The 25,325-nt window shown below is 42.1% G+C and overlaps 6 protein-coding genes across 6 annotated transcripts; 2 read left to right on the top strand and 4 right to left on the bottom strand.

The window, feature by feature from the left end:
* Positions 1–13,359: 13,359 nt before the first annotated feature.
* Positions 13,360–14,583, bottom strand: P174DRAFT_459696 (TauD/TfdA dioxygenase family protein; the record flags this gene model as incomplete). The annotated part of the gene is made up of 4 exons (XM_024829787.1): positions 13,360–13,511; positions 13,573–13,947; positions 14,049–14,387; positions 14,442–14,583. 4 exons carry the CDS (start codon positions 14,581–14,583, stop codon positions 13,360–13,362), a joined length of 1,008 nt encoding a protein of 335 aa, XP_024684850.1.
* Positions 14,584–15,558: 975 nt separating this feature from the next.
* P174DRAFT_450524 (mikimopine synthase) lies at positions 15,559–16,666 on the bottom strand (the record flags this gene model as incomplete). The annotated part of the gene is made up of 2 exons (XM_024828945.1): positions 16,001–16,666; positions 15,559–15,950 (listed from the first exon to the last, which is right to left on the bottom strand). The coding sequence occupies exons 1-2, from the start codon at positions 16,566–16,568 to the stop codon at positions 15,559–15,561; spliced, it is 960 nt and encodes a 319-aa protein (XP_024684849.1). The 5' UTR covers positions 16,569–16,666.
* Positions 16,667–17,933: 1,267 nt separating this feature from the next.
* On the top strand, positions 17,934–19,354 carry P174DRAFT_440820 (uncharacterized protein). Its single transcript, XM_024827144.1, has one exon. It carries the CDS (start codon positions 18,287–18,289, stop codon positions 19,202–19,204), a length of 918 nt encoding a protein of 305 aa, XP_024684848.1. The 5' UTR covers positions 17,934–18,286; the 3' UTR covers positions 19,205–19,354.
* A 327-nt stretch (positions 19,355–19,681) lies between these two features.
* Positions 19,682–21,082, bottom strand: P174DRAFT_368731 (isopenicillin N synthase family dioxygenase; the record flags this gene model as incomplete). Its single annotated transcript, XM_024822238.1, has 6 exons — positions 19,682–19,756; positions 19,823–19,994; positions 20,049–20,185; positions 20,250–20,669; positions 20,729–20,836; positions 20,906–21,082. 6 exons carry the CDS (start codon positions 21,080–21,082, stop codon positions 19,682–19,684), a joined length of 1,089 nt encoding a protein of 362 aa, XP_024684847.1.
* A 543-nt stretch (positions 21,083–21,625) lies between these two features.
* Positions 21,626–22,723, top strand: P174DRAFT_420105 (pyridoxal phosphate-dependent aminotransferase; the record flags this gene model as incomplete). Its single annotated transcript, XM_024824844.1, has 1 exon — positions 21,626–22,723. The coding sequence occupies one exon, from the start codon at positions 21,626–21,628 to the stop codon at positions 22,721–22,723; it is 1,098 nt and encodes a 365-aa protein (XP_024684846.1).
* A 172-nt stretch (positions 22,724–22,895) lies between these two features.
* On the bottom strand, positions 22,896–24,680 carry P174DRAFT_450522 (benzoate 4-monooxygenase cytochrome P450). The gene is made up of 2 exons (XM_024828944.1): positions 23,331–24,680; positions 22,896–23,266 (listed from the first exon to the last, which is right to left on the bottom strand). Exons 1-2 carry the CDS (start codon positions 24,558–24,560, stop codon positions 22,925–22,927), a joined length of 1,572 nt encoding a protein of 523 aa, XP_024684845.1. The 5' UTR covers positions 24,561–24,680; the 3' UTR covers positions 22,896–22,924.
* Positions 24,681–25,325: the final 645 nt, after the last annotated feature.

The raw sequence follows: 25,325 nt of genomic DNA, 5'->3' as shown, positions 1-25,325 counted from the left end.
ATTAAACTTATTATTATCTATTACTTACACTCATCAGGGCTATTTATGCAAAAAGGAATTTCATACTATAAAAGAGTAGGATATTTTAAAATAAGTAGAGGACAAGATAGCTAATAATATTACTAAGGCAGATACTACACTTAAGCTATTATAACCTAAGTTAGAGCAGCTTTAGGCTCACCTAGCTAAGGTTTAATTAAAAATTATCATGACCTTGGCTCATTATTCTTGCCTTTAAAAATAGTAATGTTTTCTTAAAGAGTGTGGTTTTAAAATATTAGAATATGATGCTGAGCTGCTGCAGATCTTAGATAAAAAGAAGTTATCTAATCAGCCTAATCCTGCTGCTAAGGTTTAACAGCTAGCTGTGACTTCTGATAATCCTAATTTTAGTTAGATAATAGTAGAGATTAATTAGATGCCCCCTCCTTCTAGGAGAACTTTGATTTCCCTTTAAATAGTACTATTAAATAAGTTAGTGGCAGCCTGTTAGGTTCTTAATAGGCTCCTATATATTTTCTAAGGTATTATAGCCTTTCTATCTTATAAGGTAGTATAGCTTTCTACTAACTTATTTATAGTTTAGAATTTATTTAACTTTATACTCTTATTCTATGTTATTATTAATTTCCATATTTTTAGTAATTTTTGTATTTTCTGGCGCTGGTTCTAATAATAAGATATAAAATACTAGATGAACTTTTAACATGCTCTTTAGTAGTTATAGTTAATAGTTAACTAGTCCTAATTTTTCTTTAATAATAAATAGTCTAATTTTCTAATAGTCTAATTTCTAGCTTAGTCTTTTAGTTTTAATATTTCTATATAGTAGGTAAACTTTCTCCCCTCTTTTTAAGTCTAGAGCACTCCTATACTTCTTATTATAGTAAATTACTATGCAGAGGTTTATAAATTTAATATCCCTTAAAAGTTAAGTCCTTAAATAATTAATAGTATCTACTATTTCTATAGCTTCTTCTATAGTGGGTACTTTATTCCATGGTTCTCTAATTAATATAGGGTTATATCTATAATTTATAAAGAAAGGTATTTCCCCTGTTATTAAATAAATAGTGTTATTATAGGTATATTACACTATTAGTAGGTAAACTACCTAATTATTTTATTAGTAATTCATGTAGTGTTATAGGTATTATTTAACTATCTAATTTATCTATTCAGTTTATCTGTTAGCTTATGGATGATATATGGTTGTAAGTCTTTACTTAATTCCTATTAAATCTATTAATAATTACTAAAACTTTAATATGAATAATTTATCTCTATCTAATATAATATATCATGGCATTCTGTAATTAATAATTATATATCTTATAAGTAGGCTTGCTAATTGTAATACTATTATATTTATTATTATTAGAATTAAATAGATAAATTTTGTAAGTCTATTAATGACTATTATTAGGTAATTATACCCTTTTAACTTTGGTAGTGGTCTAATAAAGTTAATAGTAATCTATTCTTATAGTTATTTTAGTGCTTCTGGTGATTATATTTTACTATAAGGCTGGTGCCTAGTAGGTTTATCTCTAATATAAGTTTTATACTAATAGATATAGCCCTGTACTTTCCTTCTTATATTTAGAAAGTAGTAATTCCTTAAAATTACTTTAGCTATTTTTTCTATACCTATATAACCATGCATTAGGTCATCATGGTGTTTTATAATAATCTTAGTCCTTATATACTTAGGTATATAGATAAGTCCTTAGAAATATATTATTCCTCTATTATCTGTGGTAAGGTGTTTATTATCTACTAAATTTTTAAATATTTCTTAAATTATTTTATCCTTCTTAGTTACTTTAATAATTTTCTAAATAAGTAGGTCCTCTTATAGTTTAATCATTGCTGTAAGAGTTTGGTAGTTATATATTAGTAACCTATCCTCTTATTACTTTAATATTACTAGTTTAATCATTTTTCCTTAGAGTTTATAATCTGGTTATTAACTAAGCATGTTAGCTTGCCCATTTTCTATTCCCTTATAATGCATAATCTTGAAGTCATACTATAAGAGTGTCTTAGCCTATCTAGCTTATCTTCTTATCAGTTCTTTTATTATTATGAAGAATGTGAGGTTCTTATAGTCTATTTTTATAGTGATAGTATACTTAGCTCCCTCTAAGTAGACTCTCCAGACTTTAAATACTACTACTATAGCTAGCAGTTCTTTATTATAGATATTATAGTTAAGTTCTGCTTAAATTAACTTTCTTAAGTAGAATATAACTAGTTATAGTTTTCTATTATCTCCTGATTAAGTCATCCTCATCCTGATTACATAATCTAATATGTTGGTCTTAATAGTAGTTAGTTTTTCTGGGTTATATTACACTAGGATTAGTGCCTCTATAATTTATTTTTTTATATTAATAAAGGCTTCTTCACATCCTTCATCCTATTTAAATTCCTTTACTTTCTTAAGTAGCACAAAGAGTAAATGTATAATGTTAGCATAACTAGTAATAAATTATTAATAATAGTTAATAAGTCTAATAAATTATTGGACTTCCTTAATATTCTTTAGTTAAGGCTATTTAATAATTATCTTAATTTTGTTCTAATCTATGTAGATTCCTTCTGTGGAGATCTAGTGTCCTAAGAACTTAGTCTCTTAGATATAGAATTTATATTTTTTTAATTTTAGCTTAATATTTACCTCTTAAAGCTTCTTTAGTACTTAGCTAATATATTCTATATATTCCTTTTCTTCCTTTAAGAAGATTAAGATGTCATCTAAATAGGCTATTATAAAGAGATTCAGATACTCCTATAATACCTTGTTAATGAATCTTTAGAATGATACTAGTGCGTTAGTGAGCCTAAATAGTATAACTAAATATTTATAGTAGCTAAACTTTATTCTAAATGCTGTCTTCCATTCTTTACCTTCTATAATTTAAATATGATTATATATATCTATGATATCTAACTTCATGAACTACTTAGCTCCTTAAATTTAATCTTAGATTTTATAAATTAATAGAAGTAGGTAATAGTCCTTAATTATTATTATATTTAGTGGTTGATAGTCTATGTAGAGTTATAGACTTCCATCTTTTTTTAGTATAAAGAGTACACCATGCCCCACTGGTGAGGCTGATGGTTGTATCTTTCTAAGTCATAGTTATTTATTAATATATTCTTTTAGTGTTACTGATTCTTTCTCTGATATTTGGTATATCTTTTTACATGCTGGTGACTTCCCTTCTTATAATGGAATCTTATGGTCATGCTTGCCATGTCCTAGTAATTTATAGTGTTTAGGTTGTTCAAACAATATCCTAAATTCATTGTATTCTTGGGGTAGAATCATTCCTGATTCTGATTCATTCCTGGTTTCAATATTCCTGGATTGATTGTTCCTGGGAATAACTTTCCTGGAATTCTCTATTTCCCTAATTCCTGTTTCCCAAGTATCTTTGTTGTTGCTTTCTGGTGTCATGATATCAGTGTAATCATTATCTTGCTCCAGTGCCTATCCTAGTAGCTCTATCATCGCAGTTTATTGCGATGGCTTTATTGCTGCTAACACTGCTGTCATCCTTTGGCTGGTTATTACTTCTTTCTTTAGTCCACCCTTTGACTGCTTAGCATTATTATTATTATCCTTTGACCTAATGTGCTGTAAGGCCCTGGTTTCCTCTTTAATCCAGTCCTATTATGGGCATTTACAGTTAAACTAGATTTAATTTATATTCTAATTAATTACTGGGTTATGATTCCTAAGCTATAGAATCTCTAACACCACATCATACTATCCTATTAGAATAATATTAAAATTAATTCTTTTAAAGTATCCTAACATAACTATTAGAACTAGTCCTAACTTAGTTGTGATTGTAAGAGTTCCTAAGTTCTCTCTATTCAGACCTATAATTAGTTTAGGTACTGCCTTTATTCTTCTAAGAATCCCTAGCTTTTCTATGAATACTAGATTTATAAAGTTATCTATCACTTCTAAGTTAATCATCACTTTAGCTAATTAATTAAGAATATTTATAACTATCTTTAAGTGCTTCCCATGTTGCACTATTACTATGAGGTATTCTATTTCCTATTTTAGTGCCCTTATTATTAGAGGTGGCATAGGGAAATATCCTCCTGCTAATTTACCTTAGTAGTGTGTTATATATTAGTCCTTAAAGCATGCTGTCCAATGCATTATGTTATATTCTAGGTGTTATCTATACCCTTTATAAGAGTATTTAAGCTTCTAGCATGGATAAGTATTATTCTCCTTTATAATTACTGGTACTAATAGCTAATATTTTACTATATACTTATTGTCATGGTGGATGCTATAATTATTACTATAATAGGTGATCTATAGCATCTATTTATATTATGGGTGTCCTTAGAAATATTTATATAGATACTAGTTATAGTTGTATTTCCTATGAAATGGTCCTGGTAGTCTTTTTTCTAATATCCTCCTAAGCTTATAGTGATATTTATTTATCCACTATCTATACTTCTAATAATAGACTATGTGGTTTCCATAGTGTGTTATATATTATTTCTAAGATTTAACTTAGGTCTAATACTCTAAGTTTTAATGTGTGCATCCTTTCATCCCTTACTTAACTTTCTCAAGGATTTATGCATTTAGTTAGTGTACTTCTAGTTCTGCTAACTACTTTCTATCTAGCTATTATAGCCATGCAGCATATTAATCTGCTTTATCATTATTTTATGGGGAATTATCTCTAGGTGTCTTAGGAATCTTATGGGGCTGCTCCTTATTAGGATTAAGACCTACCTACTAAGTTCTATACTCTTCATTAAGTGGATTAATAGGTTGGTTAATCATAGCCTAATCTATTGTAGGAAAATCCTCTTAATCTAGCTTATCCTAGTTAGTGTTTTCTAAATTAGGGCTGATAATCTAATTAATCTTTTATAAGAGCATTATTAATTAGTGAATAGCTTCCTTAGGCATAATATCTTCCTATTTATTAGAACTATACTTATTGCTAATTAGTAATTTATAGTTAGTAGCTATAAGAATATTTAAGTCCTTAGTAGGCTAATTATTATTTATACTTTTGTAATTAGTAGAGTCTTCCTTCTTAAGCTTTATTTTGATTTCCTTATTACCCAAGCTTATATATTCCTTGTATAGCCTTCTGAGTTGTCTATTAACCTTCTTTAGTTTAATAATTGTCACGGGCTAGAAGCCGGTTCAACCTATGACCTAGGTTTGGACGGTAAGAAATCGCTAAGGAAGAAATCTAGCTAGGGCCGCGGCGGCAGAACATAAAAGGAGTGTGCAAATGGTTCCCTTGGTCACATGACCGAGCAGATTACTACATTGATTAGTATGAGGTCACGTGACCTGCAGCTGGTGTCCAGTTTAGATGCGACTTCGCGAGGGCTGTATGGTTTGATTAAACAGCCCAAGCACCCAGTGGGCCCTGCCTGCTACACTACCCCCCCCTTTCCCTTCCAGGGTGGCGGCTCTCCCAGGTGTCAAGTGCTGCTATATTAGCAAGGTTGACAGTGGGCTCCTATATAGGGCATTCATAGCCTATCCATTTGACTAAGTACTCTATACAGCAGCCTTACCTAATACGCCTCTCATGTTCCTCCAAGATCTCTTCAACTGCGTATTCAGCCTCGCCATCAACTAGCTTAGGGGGCAGCTGGTAATCATCATTTAACTAGCTCAGGAACAGGTCATTCACAGCAGGACGCAAGAGGCTGACATGGAACACATTATATATACCTAGTAATGTATTTAGTTAGTAAGCATGCAACCTAATAGCCTCTACCACTATGAACTTTGTATGCTGCGCGTTGAGCTTCTGGCTTAGATAATCTATCTAAACATTCCATAGGTCTAACCATACTTTGGAATTGACAGCATAGCGCGGGGCCGCTAAGTAAGAGTAGTTCAAATATTCTTCTTAATACTATTAGGCGGCAGTGAGCTCTAACTAGGCTATATTAGTAGCTTCCCTTATCTTTATCATAATTGCTTCAGCCCTCTCCTTTAGTGAGCAGGCTGCATTTATGGTGGCAGCTTCCTAATCTAGTAGTTCAACTTCTAATAGTTTGATATTATATCTATGATCTAGGAAGAATAGACTAACTCCTGTGCTCATAGCATCTCAGCTATTAATAGCAAGCTAGGCCATCAGTAATAATGACTTCTAGTTAGTCTGGGCATAGTTATAGAAGTTCTATAGGTAGGCTTCTAGTGTAGCATTCATTTATTCAATCTGCCCATCCATCTGCAGATGAAAGGCTGTTGAGAGCCATCATTTAATGCCCAGCTACTTGCAGAAGTGTTCCTAGAATTAGCTAACAAACTATGGACTGTGGTCCGACATGATTGCGCTGGGGATGCCATGGTATCTAATAAACTAATTAATTAATAGCTGTGCTACTGTCTCAGAGTCTGTTCACTCATAGGGTACTAAGATCACACCCTTTCTAAGTCTATTACTAATCACCATGATGTCCTTGCAGCCGTTAGAGGTAGGCAACTTCATAATAAAATTAATAGCAATCTCATGCTACTTATAGTCTGGAATTAGCAATGGCTTTAACAGTCCCTGGTGTTATTCACGCTATACATGGTTAGCACCGCACTTATCATAGTTCTGCACAAACCATCAGACATCTGCAGAGAGCTCTGGCTAGTAGAAGTTCCGGGCAATCATCATATACAGCATGTTCCTTCTAGGGTGGCCAGTTAGCACTAAGTTATGGGTCTCTTATAAGATTCTTATCTATAGCAGCTCTGAGTTAGGGACCCATTTGCAGCTTTGGTATAGTAGGTGACCATCCAGTGATATTAAGCATTCAGTAATTAACACCTATATACATAACTTGCTAGGGAACCGCATTGCCCCTTCCTCCACAGCCTATTATATTTTATTTAAACTAGCATTATCTAGCTGGGCCTCTCTCCAGTGTTCTTCTAGTAGCAGGGGCGTCTTATTAATGTGTGTAGCTAATATAGTCATATAATAGGCCTAATTATTATATTAATTACTATATTTATTTAAAGACCTTATATCCAGGCTGGACACTACTTTATAGGTATGAAACACCTGTATACACATTCAGCCAGCAACAACCTTCAGAGGTACTAGGCAGCAGTCACAGGCCTTAAGCCTATCATCATCTACATCTTGCAGCATGTCCTGTTCCCTTTGCAACAGAGCATCAGGGCGAGCAGCTAGTTTCCTAGGCCAGTAGTGTATCTCATAGTTAAATCTACTTAGTGTCTGTAACTAGCGCATTTATCATTCATTAAGCCTTCAGACAGTCTTAAAGTACTCAAGGTTGCGGTAGTCTATAATGAGCTCAAACCATAGCAAACTAATCAGTTCTAATTCCCATTCCCTAAGAGCATTAATAATAGCTAGTAGCTCCTTATCATGGATCTTGTAGTTACACTCCACTAGTGTATTCTTCCTAGAGATGTAGGCAACCAGCCTCAGTACACCATTATCATCATATTACAACATGGTGGCCCTGTCGCCCAGTTAGATGCATCTATCTCAACAACTATCTTCCTATCCGGGTCAAACTACATAAGAATTAGGGCTATAGTAAACATCTTCTTCAATAATTTAAAGGCCCTTGCCTACTTATCTCCCCACACAAAGAGGGCTCCCTTATGGGTTAGAGCTATCAATAGTCATACTATCTCTAAGAAGTTCCATATAAACCATTAATAGAAGTTTGCAAAGCTAAGGAACAATCACACACCGCAAGCTAATATAGGGGCTTACCATTCTAATATAGCTTTCACCTTATCTAGATCCATCTATACTCCCTTACCAGCTTTAATAATAAAACCAAGGTATTTCATACTCTTCACTTTAAACTTGCACTTATTAATATCAAGTTGCAGCCCTGCATTCTTTAAACACTCTAGTACTTAGCGGACATGCTGCTAGTACTTAGTTAATAATCCATTAGTAAAAATCAACACATCATTAATGTACGCGGACATAAACTTATCTAGGAAGTCCTAAAGGGTCTAATTTATATACTATTAGAAGGTGCTCAGTGTGTTTGCCATGCTAAAGGGGGTAATAAGCCATTCAAACAGGCTGAATTATGTGCAGAAAGCTATCAACCACTCATCTCCTGGGGCTATACAGATCTTATAAAAGGCAGCAATCATATCTAGCTTAGTAAACTACCTTACTTTTAAGATATATTCCAGGGTCTCATTAATTAGGGGAAGCAGGTACCAGTCCTTCTTTATAACTACATTCAGAGTGTAGTAGTCAATGCAAAATTATAGTCCCCCTCTAGGCTTATAGGTAAATAGCACTGGTGCTGCAGCAGCAGAGCTACTAATATAAATAAAGCCCTTCTCTAGTAGTTCCATCAACATCTTCCATAGTACTAGGAGTTCCCTATGTAACATGCTATAGAGCAGTCCCCATAGTAGTTCTATTAGTTTCCCTTTCTTATCCTTAACTAGTTTGATTCAATGGTTAACTCTAGGATGGTGTGGTAGTAGCTTATCAGCCTTCCCCCTATTAAATACTTCTAGGAACTCATGGTAATGCACTGGCAGCTTTATAGCTAGGTTAGTATGCTTCTTAACCTGCAAGGCCTTCTTAATATCCTTAATACTAGTAGCAAAGATCTATATAGTCCTGTCCTTTCTCCACTGTCAGTTATAAATAGTGAATCCCTAAGCACTAATCTGCCTCACTGCTAGTTTCAGCTTATTCTTTATGCTCTCTACTATAAACCCATCTACAAGCCTTAGCCAGGGTCCCTCAGCCTCTACTACTACTCTCTAATCCCTCATCCATGGGATTCCCAAGATCAAATCAGTGCCTTCGCCTAGCTCAGGCACCACGTAGGTGTAGACCAGGTGTTAGTAGTTACCACCAACATCTAGGGAGAATCAGATAATTATTAAAATAACACTTCCTGTAGTGCTGGTGTAGTTCTCTAGGTGAATTAGTTTAATCTTAATCTACTCTAGTTATAGCTTCTAGGTAAAGTGTTCAGCCATAACCACATAAGATGTGTATTTAGTGTCAGGAAGGATTCTATAATTACATTCCTTATTAATAATACCTAATATAATGAATTTAGGAGCATTAAATCTGATAGCTCACCAGAACTGTCTATAACCAGCAAGTACATCTTCTTCCTTAGGGTATAGGTAACACCAGCTCTTTAGCTACATTAACTATTTAACTAGCCCCTATAAGAGTCTTTTCATAGGAGTAACTAGTTTTCTAACTCACTTACTTCATCATCCTCAAGTAGGGGTCTAATAGCTTAAGAAGTGCGCAGTAGCTTTAGCTCTTTGCTCTACAGGGGAATGGCTCCCAGGTACTAGCAGCCTTTAATTATATAGTCTAATGCCCCACAGTGTAAGCATCTTCCTTCACTGCAATAACAGGATAACTCATTTTCATCAACCCATTTAGCATGATACTACTAGTGAGCTAAGGTTACAGAGGAAGGCTCCCAGTCCATAGCATCATTAGGGTTCATTATAGCTGAGGTAGGGTTCACCCAGGGCGTAGGAATGTAGGCGATATAACTATAATTAGTAGTCTGCATATTCCTCCTACACTAATTAGAGCAGCTAGTTCCCCTTACATGTAGGGCTTCTACTTAGTTAGCTACTTATTATACTTAGTGGCAGTAGTCTGTGAAGGTCTCTTCCTTCTTAACACTAGTAAGTGCTTCCTCTACCTCATAGCTTAGAGTGCTGTCTAGATAGTTCTTCTTCACTTCATCAGACTAAGAATAGCCTCCAGCTTCCATTAGCAGTTAGTTTAGGTCCGCTAACAGCTCATTAAATGGGTGGCTGCCTTAGTGTAGGGTTCATAATTCTCACAGGGCCTTCTCACTTCTGCCCCAGTCAAGGAACATAAGACTAAGTTAGTTATATAAGCTATTTAACATTACTTAAGTTATATTTGGATTGTTTCCATACTAATCCATCTAGGGGGCTAAGGCTGCAGCAGCATTTCCTTTAAGTCTGCTAAATGCATACTATAAGCACCCATAGAAGGAACTAATTGTGGCTTGGTTAAGTAATAGCTTCGCCTGTAGCTTAGCACAAAAGGTCTGGTACACAGCCTTATTAGAGCCGTCGTATATCTCCACATCAGGTAGTGTGGGCTTAGGTCTTTTCATTAGGTCTTCCACTAAGGTAGCCAGTAGGGTCGTCTGGGGAGTAGGTACTGCTATGGTGGTGGTCATTTGCTATTCTTCAAGTTAAGCCATTCAATTAGTGATGTTCTATAACTGCTGGGCTATTTAGGCCATGAGATTTGTCTACATATCATTCTACTGTGACAGTCGTTCTTCACTAGGTCCTTTAGGGGATGTTAACATCTGTGATAACACATTATTATAGCTCATGCCGTCTGTATCGCTTGTCTGGTTTGTTCATCTGGTTCATCTGGTTCGTCTGGTTCGTCTGGTTCGTCTGGTTCGTCTGGTTCGTCTGGTTTGTCTAGTTCATCTAGAGGTGCTGAGCGATTTCTAATGTCACAGGCTAGAAGCCAGTTCAACCTATGACCTAGGTTTGGATGGTAAGAAATCACTAAGGAAGAAATCTAGCTAGGGCCGCAGCAGCAGAACATAAAAGGAGTGTGCGAATGGTTCCCTCAGTCACATGACCGAGTAGATTACTACATTGATTAGTACGAGGTCACGTGACCTGCAGCTGGTGTCCAGTTTGGATGCGACTTCGCGAGGGCCGTACGGTTTGATCGAACAGCCCGAGCACCCAGCGGGCCCTGCCCGCTACAATAATACTGGTGTTGTTATAATTATCTCTACTAATTATAGTACTAAGCTCCTTTATAGCTTATATTTATTTTCTATCCCCCTGCTTACCCTTCCTGGGTGGTTATTTATAGGTTCTGGATATATATCCTAACTTCCTACACTAGAAATATAGTTTCTCTTTTTATTACTATTCTCTCTCTTTATTTAAGAGTACTGTATGTGTTATATCTAATTCTATTAGTTATAGTCTATAAGGATCTAAGTATCCTTAGCTTCATGGCTAAGCTAGCCTCCTATTATTCACTTAATAGTTTATAGTATATCTATTACTAAAGCTGTTCCAGTTACTTCACTCCCTTTTATGCATATTAAAGTCTTGTAGTTTATTATTAGTCTTAACTACTTACTTAATCATCTTACTAAGTATATTAGGTTGTTCTATCTAGATTAACTTTTCCTGAACCTCTGGTTTTAACCCTTCTTTAAATTATGCAATATTCATATCCTTATCCTAATTTAGATAGGATATGATCTGTTAGAATTATGATATATATTCCCTAATAGATCCTATCTGCTTAAGTTGCCATAGTTATTACTTAGTGTTTCTTTCCTTATTAATATTACTAAAAGTTCTTTTAAGTCATTTCTTGAATTTAGTGTAGCTGGTGAATATAGCTTACATCTTATTATCTTATAAGTCTACAGAGTGTTCTTAATGATCTCTAATAAAGGGTTTAAACCAGTCAAAGGCTGGTCCTATTAAGTAAGTAGTTATAAATAAAACTTTATCTACCTTATTAGCAAGTTTCTCTCTGTTTATCTAGATATATATATCTAGTTATATAAGAAAGGCTCTTAGCTTAGATTAATTTCCATTAAATGGTTCTGGTGGTCAGATCTTAATAGATTTAACTACTAGTCATCTACTTAGAGTTTCATTCTGTTGCTCTAGTTATTAGATGTGTTCTTAGAGCTATTTAATCATGCCTACCAGACCTTCTACTATAATCTAGGGCTGTGCAGCCACTTGCTACTATAGAGTTCCTACCTAACTAATATTTAAGCTAGTAGGGGTTAGTGTATTTCCTACTATAATATTTGATGTTAAGAGTTAATCAAACTTCCCAAAGTAATTTATACTGTATAGTATTTAATTTATTACACCCTAGGATCTATCTCTACTATTCTCTACTAGTTAACTACTTTAGGAATGGGCTGATATAGTCCCTGGACTATATCTAATACTTACCTAAGGCCTACTAACTAGGTAGCCTAATAATGTAATAATATAATGATCTAAATAGGATTAAGGATAACCAAAGGTAATATAAGAATAATAATAGTAGAGATAGAAGCAAGGCCTATTAAGTATATATACTTAATAGTAAAAGAGTAACTAATGAATCGGACTAGTGAACTTATACTTAAATGAATAACTTATATTAAATATAAGGAACTAAGCTAAGAGTGCTAGATATAATAATAATAAACATCCTTATATATCCATAGTTCCTCTTAATAGTATACCGAATGGTATGTTCCAAGTATAAAGGTGGTAGATTATATACTCTTGTTCTGAGGTCTTAGCATACTATTTATATACCACTTCATCACGTGCTCGTGGTTATAGAATAACTGTTCAGTTATATCCTACTGTGTGGTTTTTCTATAAGGATCCATCTAGATTAAGCGTTTCTCCAGATCACTCCGTGATCCTTCCCGGATTAATTGGTGATCGACGATCCCCTTTGATTCTGCCCGTCACATCCGCCTTGCGCTAACGCGGCTGTGTTGGTGTCGTAACACACCCCTCATTGAATTTCAACCTATTTAAATCCTAAAGCTATCCAAATCAAACAAAATGCCATCAAAACCGCGTCACATCTCTCAATATTTGGTGGAGTAAGAGGGAAGGCTTTAGTTAGTAATATCTACCTTGAAAAAGAATGAAATTTCAAGCATTTGCCGCGCTGCAGAGATATTCAATATTCCCCAATCTACCCTCTATGGCTGACTGAATGGACGCTAATATCAAATTAAAAAAATACACTAATAGCTACCAGCTATCCGTGCACGGAGCGGTGAGGGTGAGCCTAGGGCATGTATCTCCTACACAGGAAGAATCATTAGTGGAATGGATACTATCCAGGAATCTGTGCAGAGTGCCCCCTTGGCCATCTTATGTGTAGGAAAGAGCTAATATCCTTCTCTAAGCAGACAATCCCTCTGAATTTAAACCTATTAGTAAGAACTAGGTGTCTACCTTTATTAATTAATGTGAGGCGAACAAAACTTAATATGCTAATATAACTATAGTTAAGCTTAATATAAGGATCTAAGGGTTATTAAGAGGTGGTTTACCTATAATAGATCTAAATATAATATAGCATCTCCTATGAAGATATCTATAAGTGTTTGAGAATTAAATTAGTGGCTAAACCCCAAAATACCGGAAAGGGCCGCAATTTAAGAGGGCCGTTACTAATTAGGTTTCACAACAAGTTTGAGCAGCTATCAGTTCAATTTAGCAACAATCTAAACTTTGTGTTTCCTGCGTTGACCTTTGCTCCTCTTTCTTGTTCAAGGGGACTCGGTTCAGAGAAGACCTAAGTCTTCACGTCTGCTGGTACTCTTTGGGTCAAGGTAGGGACGTTCTCCTACCCCCATAGCCCTGTGCCCAGTCCGCCGGTCATTGATATCAATGTCTTTAGTGGCCGCATGGAATACACATCGATTGTCCCAAAGTGCTGACCCACCATTTGTTAACTTCACGGTGTCTGCCGTAATGGTAGTGCTTCAAGAACTTACCGACATCGTTCCGGTTCTGCCATCTGTATCTCACCTGCAAGTCATGGTTTTCCGTAATTAGCCAAGTAAACCATTGCAGGATGCTATCGCTCTCCTCTTTCTGTAAGCTGTTGATACACTGCACATGATTTCCAACTGCGAATAAGCTCTTCCAGCCGGTAACAGGGTTCGTGCGGATCACGGGATGAACGGCGACAAAGTTGGATCCTACGTTTTCGGGGGATCCTCTCGGTTGGGTGTATAGCTGGTGATCAAACTGTCTTGCGACGTTGTCATAGCTGGGTTGGGCGAAAGTTGCGGTTAGGCCCTCAAGGAACTTTTGGTACGGCTTCGAGATGCGATCATAGAGCTCATACCCAGAAGCCCAAAGCGTATCTGGGTTGAGGATTCGTCAAGTCAATTTGAAAATTCCTCGGTCTGGAAACAAAGCAAGGTGTGCGCGGGCACAGGTACAGGTCAAGGAACTAAGCACTTACCTCCACCCCCGCCCTTTGGTAAGTCAATGAGGCGCAGCATGGCATAGTCACTCGGGATAATTTCATGCGTAATATCAGTGTGCCATTCCCCGCGGGCAGTCTGCCGTTTAACGAACTTCTTAGGGGTCCCAAATATTGTCCTGTCTTGTTCAGTACTAACAACATCTATTTCATTATCATGGCCCCCAAGTGGCAGTCCAGCATTAAAAAATGGATGGATGTGCAACCCAGATGTTCTGGGTTTCCCAGATAGCTCTCCAAGTCGCTGCACGAGTGTCTTCTGCAGGCCATCATTTAGGCCGTCCTGCTTGCGAAAGAAAACCACACCTCGCTGCGACACTAATGTCGTGGATTAGCATAATATGTGAGTGGAACGAGCGTGAAAACCTCTACCTGTGATTGCAAGGTCTCTGAGTAATGCATTTGAATCTGGGGATTCAAGCCATCCTCTAAGGTCGGCGTCAGGAAACTCCCTGCCAATGGTAGGGGTAACGTCGAAAGATGTAAATCGGTCCAAAGCGCCAGAGAGCTGCATCGGCTTCCTGGATGATAGCCCATTCTGAGGTTTAGGCTCTAGTGGGCCTTGGGTTTTTTCTGGACCCAGAGCGGCGTCCATTCTGTCAAGGAAACTAACACGACTAAGTTGAATGTCAATAGTTTATGCTCAGTTGGTCAACTTTATTATATGAATTGTAAGACCCGTCTATGAAGCATATAAGTGTCCGGCTGAGGACAGAAGGAACTTGTGCCTTAGATAACTGGAGGGGCCCAAGCAACTATGCGGGTATAATTCGTATAATTCAATTCTTCCAACTAAAGTTGTGCTGTATTAAATTGGTTGTCTGAATCCTACTTCATGTGACAGTTGCATACCGAAGTTAGGATCCAAATTGAGAAACCTTAGCTGCTTCCGGACATCTAGTTAGCTAACCCAAATCTGACTGAACAAGCTTCATATTGGGTAATTTGGTGGCAATATGGTAACTAGACCTGGACAGGACTATATGTCTCGATAAGTAACTCAGCCGGGCAATAGGTTTCACAGCATTTGACAGGCGTTCACACCTAAATATCACCTCCTTAGCGGTTAACTGGCCTCACAAGGTGAATATGCATGCGTTTCAGTAGAAAGTTATTGGATCAGCGTGTGAAAGCGTAGTCTACAATCCTTAGCTGAGAATATAAACCAAATTTCACTGGAAATACACTGGGTTGTGTCTAATGACTGTTGTCTAGTACTAAAAGCCTTCAGATTGAAGGTATCTACCCTATTTCGTCTCATAGAGGAGTCGGGCTTTCTAAGTTCTTAACTAATGGCGTGAAGCAAAAAGCATCTAATGTCATTAAGGCACAGCCCTTAGCCTGGCTTGAACTTTTCACCCTCTTGTACCTCTCATACTTTGAATAACACTGTCCGAAACACTTAGCAATAGGAGACAAATGCAACATACTTAATCCCTGCTGTCCTTCCTTTTCTTGGCCTCCGAGATGTCAACCATTTCTCTTGTTGCTAATTAAGACCGGCCGTAACAATGTTGGAAAAGGCAAGGACTTCGGCCGATTTGCGGTGCGGAAAGGCGACTCCAAGATGCCATGGAAAGATAAAATATGCCCAGCGATGCATCCGATTGATATATGTTTGCATAGCACCGGTCAGATGTATGTATTCCTCCTTGCTAGCCAGTGTCTCTAGGGCATTCGAATACATCTGGCCAATCTTGAACATATTTTCGAGCCCCAGGTCTGCCATGAACTCGAATAGGTCAAAGTTCTCCACTAGGAACTCCTTCGTGATGCGATTCAGAGTCGGCAGCTGGATATCCTCATACTGGGCGATTTTCAAGAAGCGGCTCATCACATCTCCGCCCATCACCATGAGATACGCCTCCAGGTGGACCAGAACTGTAAAATACTGCTCGCCACTGCCGGCACCGCTATCAATCACCCCCAACGGAGCTTCTGAATCTCTACCGGCTCCTCGAGCCAGACCCGATCGATCTCCTTCTCGATTATGGCTTTAACTTCGAGCCAGTGGCCCATTGATGAGGGAGATGGTGCAGTCGGCAGGTGCTTCTCCGGCCGCTCTAGGCGAGGACAACACTCGCTCAATATGTGCACTTCCATGAGCGTGTGGCGGGGCAGTGCAACGGTCTGCTGATAGACGAGTCTCCCAATTTCCTCCAGCTTGGGCAGATCCTCCTCAAACACCTCGGCGAACTTATTGATCTTAGCGCTTTCTGTGATCTTGCCGTAGGTGATGCAGATGGACTGGCCTGGTGCATTGAGATACACCGCGCCCAGGTGCCGTTGGACCATATAGTTGCGGCCCAGGTGCACGATCCGGGTCGGGGTCCAGAATGTCTCACCAGCGATCACAACGTGGCCCAGCACACTCTTGAGAGGCAACTGAGCTAGAACCTGCTCAACAACATCAGGATTTTCGTCTACGAGCAATTTTGCCCGAAAGGAGAATCCTGGGCCGGGAAGATGGAAGGTAATGCTTGCAGATGATGAGGCCATTGTATCTGGGTCAAGGTGACTGATGCTCTCAGGTTCACTTCATTACCCCGTTTATTTTATATATATATATATATCTATCTATCTGTCTTCAATCTAAGGGAATCAAAATTCAGCCCTCGGCCAATGGTCCTTGTAAAGAACGAGGCCTTCGACTCGTAGTAGGATCGATACACCCATGAACTGCGACGTTACAGTGAGATGGATCTTGAGTACATTAGCTGTTCGCTGGCACAGGTAGATCGTAGGAATGTCGTCTAGAAGATACCTCCCTTCTTGGTCTCCCATTCTAAATGTGACATCATGCGACTCTGCGCTGTATCGCTGATTTCATTTGAAATGATTGATATTGTACTCGGGTTGGCCATAGCTAAGAAGACTTCTCATGGCACACATTTGCGCGTCTATCGGCAAGTGGAGACATTCCACAGGATCTTAACTAGAGTCGTCCGCCCACTTAGCCCGTTTGCAGTGTTGATCTATGAGCCCAGGAGTAGTAGGATGCCCCACAGCAGTCAGATTTCCGATGGCGGATGTTCTGGGGAAATAGCGCAAAGATCTCCACCGCGGCCTATTCATACCCTAGCTGTCAATGCAACCGTCTCCGAGCAGTAGAGTAGCCCATGGCTTCCCCGACATCTCTGTCCCGCATGTCTTTATGGTATAGTATGTCTTGCTGTATTGACTGTTCGGTCTGATCAACGGACAGGATATGCCTTTCGAGGAACTGGTCAGCCAACCAGATCCGAGCCCACCTCCTGCAAGCACCCGGATGCGGAGGTATTATGATAGGAAAGTGGACATGCTGGTACGTGGTGCCCTATGTATATTAGATGACCGCAACTAAACCCGTACATAGAAATGGTCGAAGACAGGCCCAGGTAACGTTGCCTAGTGGTTCTGCATTCCAAATAGCCTCAGCCAACGAGAAATAGACTAGACACTTTTTGAACTAGACAATAATGTTACTCCCTTGCGGCATTTCCGGATGGGCGGGAATTTGAGACAAGTGGACCCAATCACCACCTATTGTCTTGTATAAACGTTAACAGAGAACGGTCCTCCCTCTAATCTCCCTGCGAGAGAAGGCGGACGAGAATGCATCCACAGCTACTCTACTGCAAAGTATTATTTGAAAGAAAGATATATGACGTAACCGCTATGAGTGTGGGTCTCCCAAGAATTTTGGCCTTGGTGAATTCCAAATACCAATAAATATGCGATTGGCCGTCCCCGAAAACTATTGTAACCCTATGTGGCTGCATGAGGGAATCGAAGATCATGGGACCCCTGGGGATGCTAGCAGACTCTCCTTTTCTTCCTTTCTTTATTCTCCCACCTTGACTTTTGTCATCGAGTGCAACTATATTGGGAGTACCTCGTTTAGCGACCCCCCTGAAGTATAACACATGCAGTTTTCCAGCGGAGGAACGATCCATATATCAAGCACATAAAACAGGAAGCACCGTAGCCCTCAAGTACCGTAACCCGCCATTGACTGCATTTGTCTTTTTCTTCGAGGGATCAACACCCCAAAAGAAAGCCAGCGCTCGGCCTCTTCCCAATACTTCCAATTGCCTCTCGATTACATTGCAATGGTTCAACATTCTCGACCATCTGTCCAAGCGGATGACGAATGGTCTCCTCTTAAGTCGGTAATTGTAGGGCGAGCAGGGCAAGCATGCTTTCCCAGCGCTCCCGCGGCTATGATCCAAGCCACGATGCCTTCGCACCACGTCCATCGTTTTAAGCCTCGATGCCCCTTTGATCAGAAAGTGATCGCCAAAGCCGAGGCCGAACTGGATTACTTCGCGGCAATCCTCCAGGCGGAGGGTGTGCGGGTCTACCGACCGCTGGCGGGGGTTAACTGGCTGGATGTCGACGGATACACCGGGGCGATGCCCCGTGATGGGCTTATGAGCGTCCAGAACACGTTGATCGAAGCTTGCTTTGCGTGGCCCTGCCGCAATCGGGAGGTTGAAATCGCTTATGAACCTATCCTAAACGAGCTGGCGCTAGACAGGAGGGTGCAAATCGTTCGCCGCCCACCACACACCTTGGCTGACACGTTGCTGGACGAGGATGGAGGCAAATCCAGCCCATGGGTGATTAACAACAGCCGCCCCGCGTTCGATACCGCGGACTTCATGCGCTTTGGCAAGACCATCCTCGGACAATTGAGCCACGTTACCAACCAAGCCGGCGTAGAGTACGTCCAGCGTAGCCTGCCCACGGGATACAAGATCGAGATCCTCGAGGTCAACGACCCACATGCTATGCATATTGACGCGACGATACTTCCACTTCGTGAAGGGCTGCTCGTATACAACCCGAACAAAGTCACCGAGAGAGCGCTGCGTAAACACGCAGCACTGGCCGATTGGGACTTACGTCCTTACCCCTTTACCCCAAAGGAGCCGGAAGACCCGCCGCTTTATATGACGAGCCCGTGGTTGTGCCTCAATGCCTTGGTGTTGGACGGCAAACGGGTCGTGGTTGAGGCCAGTGACCAGCAGACCGCAAAGTGGTTCGAGTCTCTAGGGATGAAATGCATACCGTGCCCCTTCAGGCACGTCAACAGTATTGGAGGGTCTTTTCATTGTGCCACGGTGGATCTGGTGAGGGACAGTGCTCAATAGCGCTAGGAAAAGTTGTTAATAATCAATCCAGCTTCAATGGCATGTTTTGATCTCCCTTTTTCTCCAGAGGAAACACTTAAAGCATGTTGCCACTATAAAACAGGAATATGGCTGCAGACCCGGAATCTTTAGGCACTTAGCTTAGCTTGGCTGATGAGATAATTCATAAGCGATAAAGTACCCGTAAGAAGGCACCTCAAACCTGAATTTACGTAGGGTAGTCCGGTATAATGACCTGGAATGACGTCTACGTGGTATTGCCAACATCAATTTTCAAGAAAGAGTTTATGTCATACGGTACTCTGCCTCGTAGCTACTGCAACGCCCTTCACAACTCTACTAGGTCTATAACGGGGCGCGCTGGCCTTTCAAAAGCCAATAGCAAAATTCTGCAAGATGTATGGCTATGGCCGCAATTGCACTCCTATCACCGAACTATTACGATCCCATCAGGCGCTCCAATAGCCAGCTTTGATATCAAGCATCGCTGCTCTTACCTGCAGGCTCGCCACCATATCCGATATACGCTTTGGACAATTTCCAGCGCACATACTGTACGTGATTGTGATCAGCTCGAGATCTTGAGAATTAGGTCATGTGATGCGCCCTTTTACATACCTCGCCCGCTTTGAATGGCTCCTTGCAGGGAGGGTTATCCTCGGAGACTTGGTTTTCCAAGACGGAAATAGTACTGTTGTAATCCACGCCAAAGAAGAAAGGTATTGAGTACCGTTCTTCTCCAGACAAGTTGGCCACCCGATGAATGGTGGACTTGAATCTTTTGTTACTCCTACAAAGTCGTTAAGGTGTTTCTAGTCAGAGGCACTGCGGTAGCATCACTTACCAAAAAGAAAAGGTGTCCGATATATTCACTATCAAGGTTCCCGGAATGGGTGGAGCGAGAACCCATTCACCACGGTTGTTTAAAACCTGTAAAGCTGGCACACTGTCCTGTGCCAGGATTGTAAAGCATTCGTAGTCCTAGGGCCATGCACCGCGTTAGAGGTACTATCACCATCACCTATGTGCTGGGCGAGCAGCTCACCGTATGAGCCGCTAACCCCGGTATCTCTTGTCCCTGGACCGGCTGCGGCGGATAGTGCAACATTCTCGACGTCACCCCCGGAAACCTCACCATTGGGTCGAAGAAATCCTCCTTCTGACCCAGCGCCAAAGCGAAGATCCTCATCAACGCTCTCGCAAGCTCAAGGGCCTCGGCAAAATACCGCAGATACGTTACTCGAAAGCCCGGGATGAGGCTCTCCTCTGGCCACTGATTTTCCCCGAGCAGCCCGAAGTCATCGCGAGGAAGCTGATCACCAGGGCCTTTTCGCAGATCTCCGGATAGTTCGTACCCGATGTCGAATGCTTCAGATAGAGCTCCTGGGGGTTTATCCAGAGCGGCTTCTTCAAGGTCGGGGTTGGACGATCTCTCTCCATACAAAGGGCTATAGCCGCGGAAGTTCTGGTATCTTGCCGTGAGACCCTTCTCCCGTGTGAATTGCATCGACCCCTGGAACTTACCTTTGAGTTTCCCAGGTAGACCTTCATCTTTTCTCCTTCCGCGAGGTCGAAGAATCGATGAGCGGCTTCGTAGGTCTTCTTAATCAGCTCTTCTGAAATGCCATGGTTCTGTTTGCAGGCCGAGTTAGATTTTTGTCCAGAACAAAAGTTGGAAAATCGGACGGAAGTGAGTTGCACCTTGATGTAGAAAAATCCCACTTTGGTGCAGGCTTGGTCGATCTCCCGTGCTAATTCCCGCCGCTCTTCCACGTTGGAGCTGTGCAATTTGGAGAGATCAATGATAGGGATAGTCTTGAAATCCACCCCTTGGAGATGTAGGCTTGGTTGTGATGCCGTTGTCACGGTGGAAGACATGGCGAAGGCGTTGATAGCAGGCAATGTTTCCCGGCTCTATTGAGAGACCGTTCTTCCTCTACCTCTGAGATAATATCGTTTTTTCGGGCGTTGCAGTTGCTCACAATAGGCGAGCATCATGAGCCCCCGCCATCTCCCATCAATATATTTATGTTACTATTACCCATTGCGCTGCTGTGAATCCTGACATTTTTTGGATTTGTCATTCCCCAGAGATGTCACTTTAGTTTTCCCCACATCAGTCCGGATGCGTATATGACTACGTATTTCTAATTACGCAGCGTTCTTATTCTAATGAACACTACTACGCTGCACGCCGGATCCGTCTTGCGAGAATACTTGCTGTCGGTGAAGGCACTGCCGTCTGGAAACCTCGACGTCAATTGGTACGGTATACGAGCGTGCCAGCCAGCACATATTTCTTCTGCTGCTGCTTTGCATCTATATCTGTGGTGTGGAAATCTCCTGTCCATTCTCTCCTCAGTTTGACGTCAGGTATCTCACATTCAGGCGTATGACTGAGAGGATACAACTCCTACCAATATGCGTTATCAGCGCTCACCCATAGAGATCGAAGCTCCCGAGGAGGTTGGGCAGCCAATCCTTCATAACCTCAGTGACAGTGCGGTAGGCGACCGCACCCTGGAGGACCTGGGGATACCCACCCCGAGGGATCTGGCGCTGGCGTACAGCAAGCACTTTGGGAGCGACCGCTTCCGCGAACTCATCGCCCAGCGCGCCGGCCTAGCTGCGAGTGACATCCTCGTCGTCGCGGGCGCCTCCGCCGCGCTGTTTATCGTTGCCACTGCCCTTCTCGAGGCTTCGGACCATCTCATCGTCACCCGGCCCAACTATGCCAGCAACATTGAGACCCCGCGTGCCATTGGTTGCAAGATAACCTATATCGATCTAGAGTTCGACCAGGGGTTCCGGGTAGATATTAAGCGCATCGCGGCGGCCATTCAGCCAAGGACGAAGCTGATCAGCCTCACCACCCCGAACAATCCGACCGGGACCTGCATGTCCGCGGAGGAGCTGAAGCAGATCGCGGACCTGGCTCAGCAACACGGCTGCTACGTTCTCGTCGATGAGACGTACGCGGAGCTCACGTATCTCGACCGTCTGCCGGGGTGCGCCTCGCTAGGCCCCCACGTTATCGGTGTCGGCTCTATGTCCAAGGCCTTTGGCGTCCCGGGCATCCGTGTTGGCTGGATCTCCACGAAGAACAGGCAGCTACAGGAAACTTTCCTCGCCGCCAAGGAACAGATCAATATCACCGTGAGTGTTCTAGATGAGTACGTGGCGGAGCAAATTCTAGAGCGCTGCGATACAATACTCCCCCTGATTATCAAGGAGATGGAACGTCGCCGGGACCTGGTGCACGCTTGGATCCAGTCTGAGGAACTCGTGGAGTGGGTGTACCCAGGCGGTGGCGTCATGGGCTTTGTACGGATGGCGCGAGAGCCGCCGGGAGGGACGGCAGCGTTTTATGATCGTTTACTGACAGAGCATCAAACCTACGTCGGACCGGGACGGTGGTTTGAGCGGCCGGATACGCACTTTCGATTAGGGTACGGTTGGTCAACGGCAGATAGCCTTGTAAAGGGGTTGGCCGCCATCTCCAAGGCGTTACGTGGTTGATCTTCGGCCGTGAATGTGCAGCTGATTCTTCATACGGATTGCAAAGAAGGCAATCGGGTGTCTTTGTTTTATTAAAAAGTCAATGACGTTTTAAATAACAAGACCAGATTACGGACCAAACGAATAAAAAATCCTGCTGGTGAGGGTTTGCTATTGAAGATATGTAACCTAGACCATCTGCAATAATGAACCTCAGCTCTGTCAATTCAGCACAGGCAAAGGTCGACAATAAAACTCTCCCTTGAGGCCACTCTTAACCCCATCCCGGGCAGCAGCCTGCTTCATCCATACACCCGTGTGTGCGCCTGCAGGGACAACTTCGTAGCGCAGGAACAGCGCCGCCAGCAGGAGTTTGATCTCCATGCTTGCCATTGCCTTCCCGAGGCATACCCGCGCTCCATATCCAAATGGTATGACAGAAGCATTGAGCTGGGCCAGCGTGGCCTGGTCCGCCTCCAGCCAGCGCGAGGGACGGAATTTGGCCGCGTCGGGGAAAATGCTAGGATCGCTGTGAACTGCGCCAATCGAGGCGGCAACCACCGCCTATGCAGATAAAAAGAAGCGTCAGTGAGTGTCACACCCATACTGTTGATGAGGGAAACAGTACCCTTTCGGGGAGATATATGTTCGACACGATGCGCCCACCAGCGGGGACGACGCGTTCGGCACGCCCGCCACTAGCCGGCTTCAGTCGATACACTTCCTTAAGGCATGCATCAAGGATGGGAGCATGGTCGATGTCGTGAAAGCTAGGCAGACCGTCCGACTGCGTTGGCAGTGCCAGAAGTTCTGTTCGGAGCTTCTGCTGCCATTCAGGGTGGATGCTCACGTACCAAGTTACATATGTGATCGTCGCCGCAACCGATGCCTCAGCTGCATTGATGTTGTCCAGCGCTTCCGCAGCAATATACTGCACCAGGCTGTGGACGTGGCAGTCGTAGGCTTCCTCAAGAGCGCTTGGTCCGAGATTTAGCGAAAGCTTTCTCGCCAAATAGGCGACTAGGGAGTCAAACTCGACTACATTGCGGTCGTGTAGCGTGCGCAGCGTCCGGTCATGCACCCACTGGGCCAGGCGGCCTTCCGCCTCGAATTGGCCTGTATCCCCGTTATAGAAACGAGCAACGAGCTTGGCAATTGGGATCACCCACGGAAAGCGCTGGCGAATGGGGGACCACACTTGCGACCGCTTAAGATCTCGCAGGATCCCCTGCTCTTCGCACGGCAGCTTTGTAGTTTTAGATGCGTATAGGGGGCCGAAGACAAGTGCCGTGATATTGTCAAATGCGTACCAGTCGGCAAGTGAGTAGAAGTCGACGGCTTTTCCACCTGAACATCTCCGATCAATCTGGCTTAAGACAGCAAACACATGGTCGTGGATGAATGCCTCCATGGCAGGTTGCCCGTAGATGTTTGAGCCCTGGTAGAACGCGGAGACGACAGCTCTCTTGCGTTTGTGGTCCGCAAAGGAGAGGGTCGTGAAGACCGACCGACTGTCGAATGCGACGAACTGGTTAAAAAAGGCACTCTTGTCAGCGCGCCCCGCCGAGTTATAGATCTCGCGAATAGCGGCCAATGAAGCAATAGACACCTGAGTCGGTGCAATGCAGACGACTGAACCGTATTGTTGGTGCCACGCAAGGATCTGCTGGCTGCGCTGCCCTCGTATTTCAGCAAGTGCAATCTTGACACCCAGATACTTATTAAGCCACGGCCCAGGAACATGGCGCAGTGGTGAGGCCCATAAAAACCAGGTGAGAATGCAGCATAGAGTTATTGTGATCGCAGTCCCTGTCAGGATGGGAACCAGGTTATTGCCTTGGATCCAACTTGCCAGCATGCTGGGGGGCTTGGATACAATGAGTGAGCTACTTAAATTTCATTTGGATGGATGAGGCTCTCTGTAGCGACCGAAGATTGTCGCCAACTGATAGCGATGATTTGGTAGTTTTCTGATCTTATGCGCACATCGTTCCGGATGCGGACGTAGCAGAAGGGGGAAAGTATACTCTTATTTTTTCTATCGCGGCGCCATATTATGCTGGCCCACTTGCTGGGAATAACATAGTATTGCAGGGTTATTACAATACTGAAGTCTAATATTGAAGACGCTACAGACATGCACTACAGTACCGTTGCTGCCTACCTACAAGGCCGCTCGTCTGACAATTGTACCATCCCAACGAGTTAGTGGAACAGCTGAGTAATAATGAATCCAGTACTGCTAGACTGAAAAGGGTTCCATGACGATGTACGACTCGGTCTAGGGGTTACATATCGTACTTGTGGTGGTATAATATTTAACACGTAATGCGGCTAGAGGTAAATAAGTGCCGCCCAGATCGACAAGAGGAGAGAGAGGAACATCTAAGAGACTCATGAGAGTTGTATGATATACCATGAGCAACATAGTCTCAATACACCTTGGGAAAGTAAATGCAGCAGCCATTTCGTGGGGCCCTGTCTTTCGTCTATGACGTTGATTTCAGTCCCTGGTTCTGCTTCTGACCCTAAGAGTTCGATTCAAGCGATGTCATCACGAGTGGTTCCACCAGCGCCGGAAATAGACTGATATTGGGAAGGGAATTGTTCGTTTTATATATAT

Source organism: Aspergillus novofumigatus (genome assembly GCF_002847465.1).
Source record: "Aspergillus novofumigatus IBT 16806 chromosome Unknown P174scaffold_3, whole genome shotgun sequence".
Lineage (NCBI taxonomy): Eukaryota > Fungi > Ascomycota > Eurotiomycetes > Eurotiales > Aspergillaceae > Aspergillus > Aspergillus novofumigatus.
Note: the sequence above shows the minus strand (reverse complement) of the source record. Positions and strands in the feature narration are given on the sequence as shown.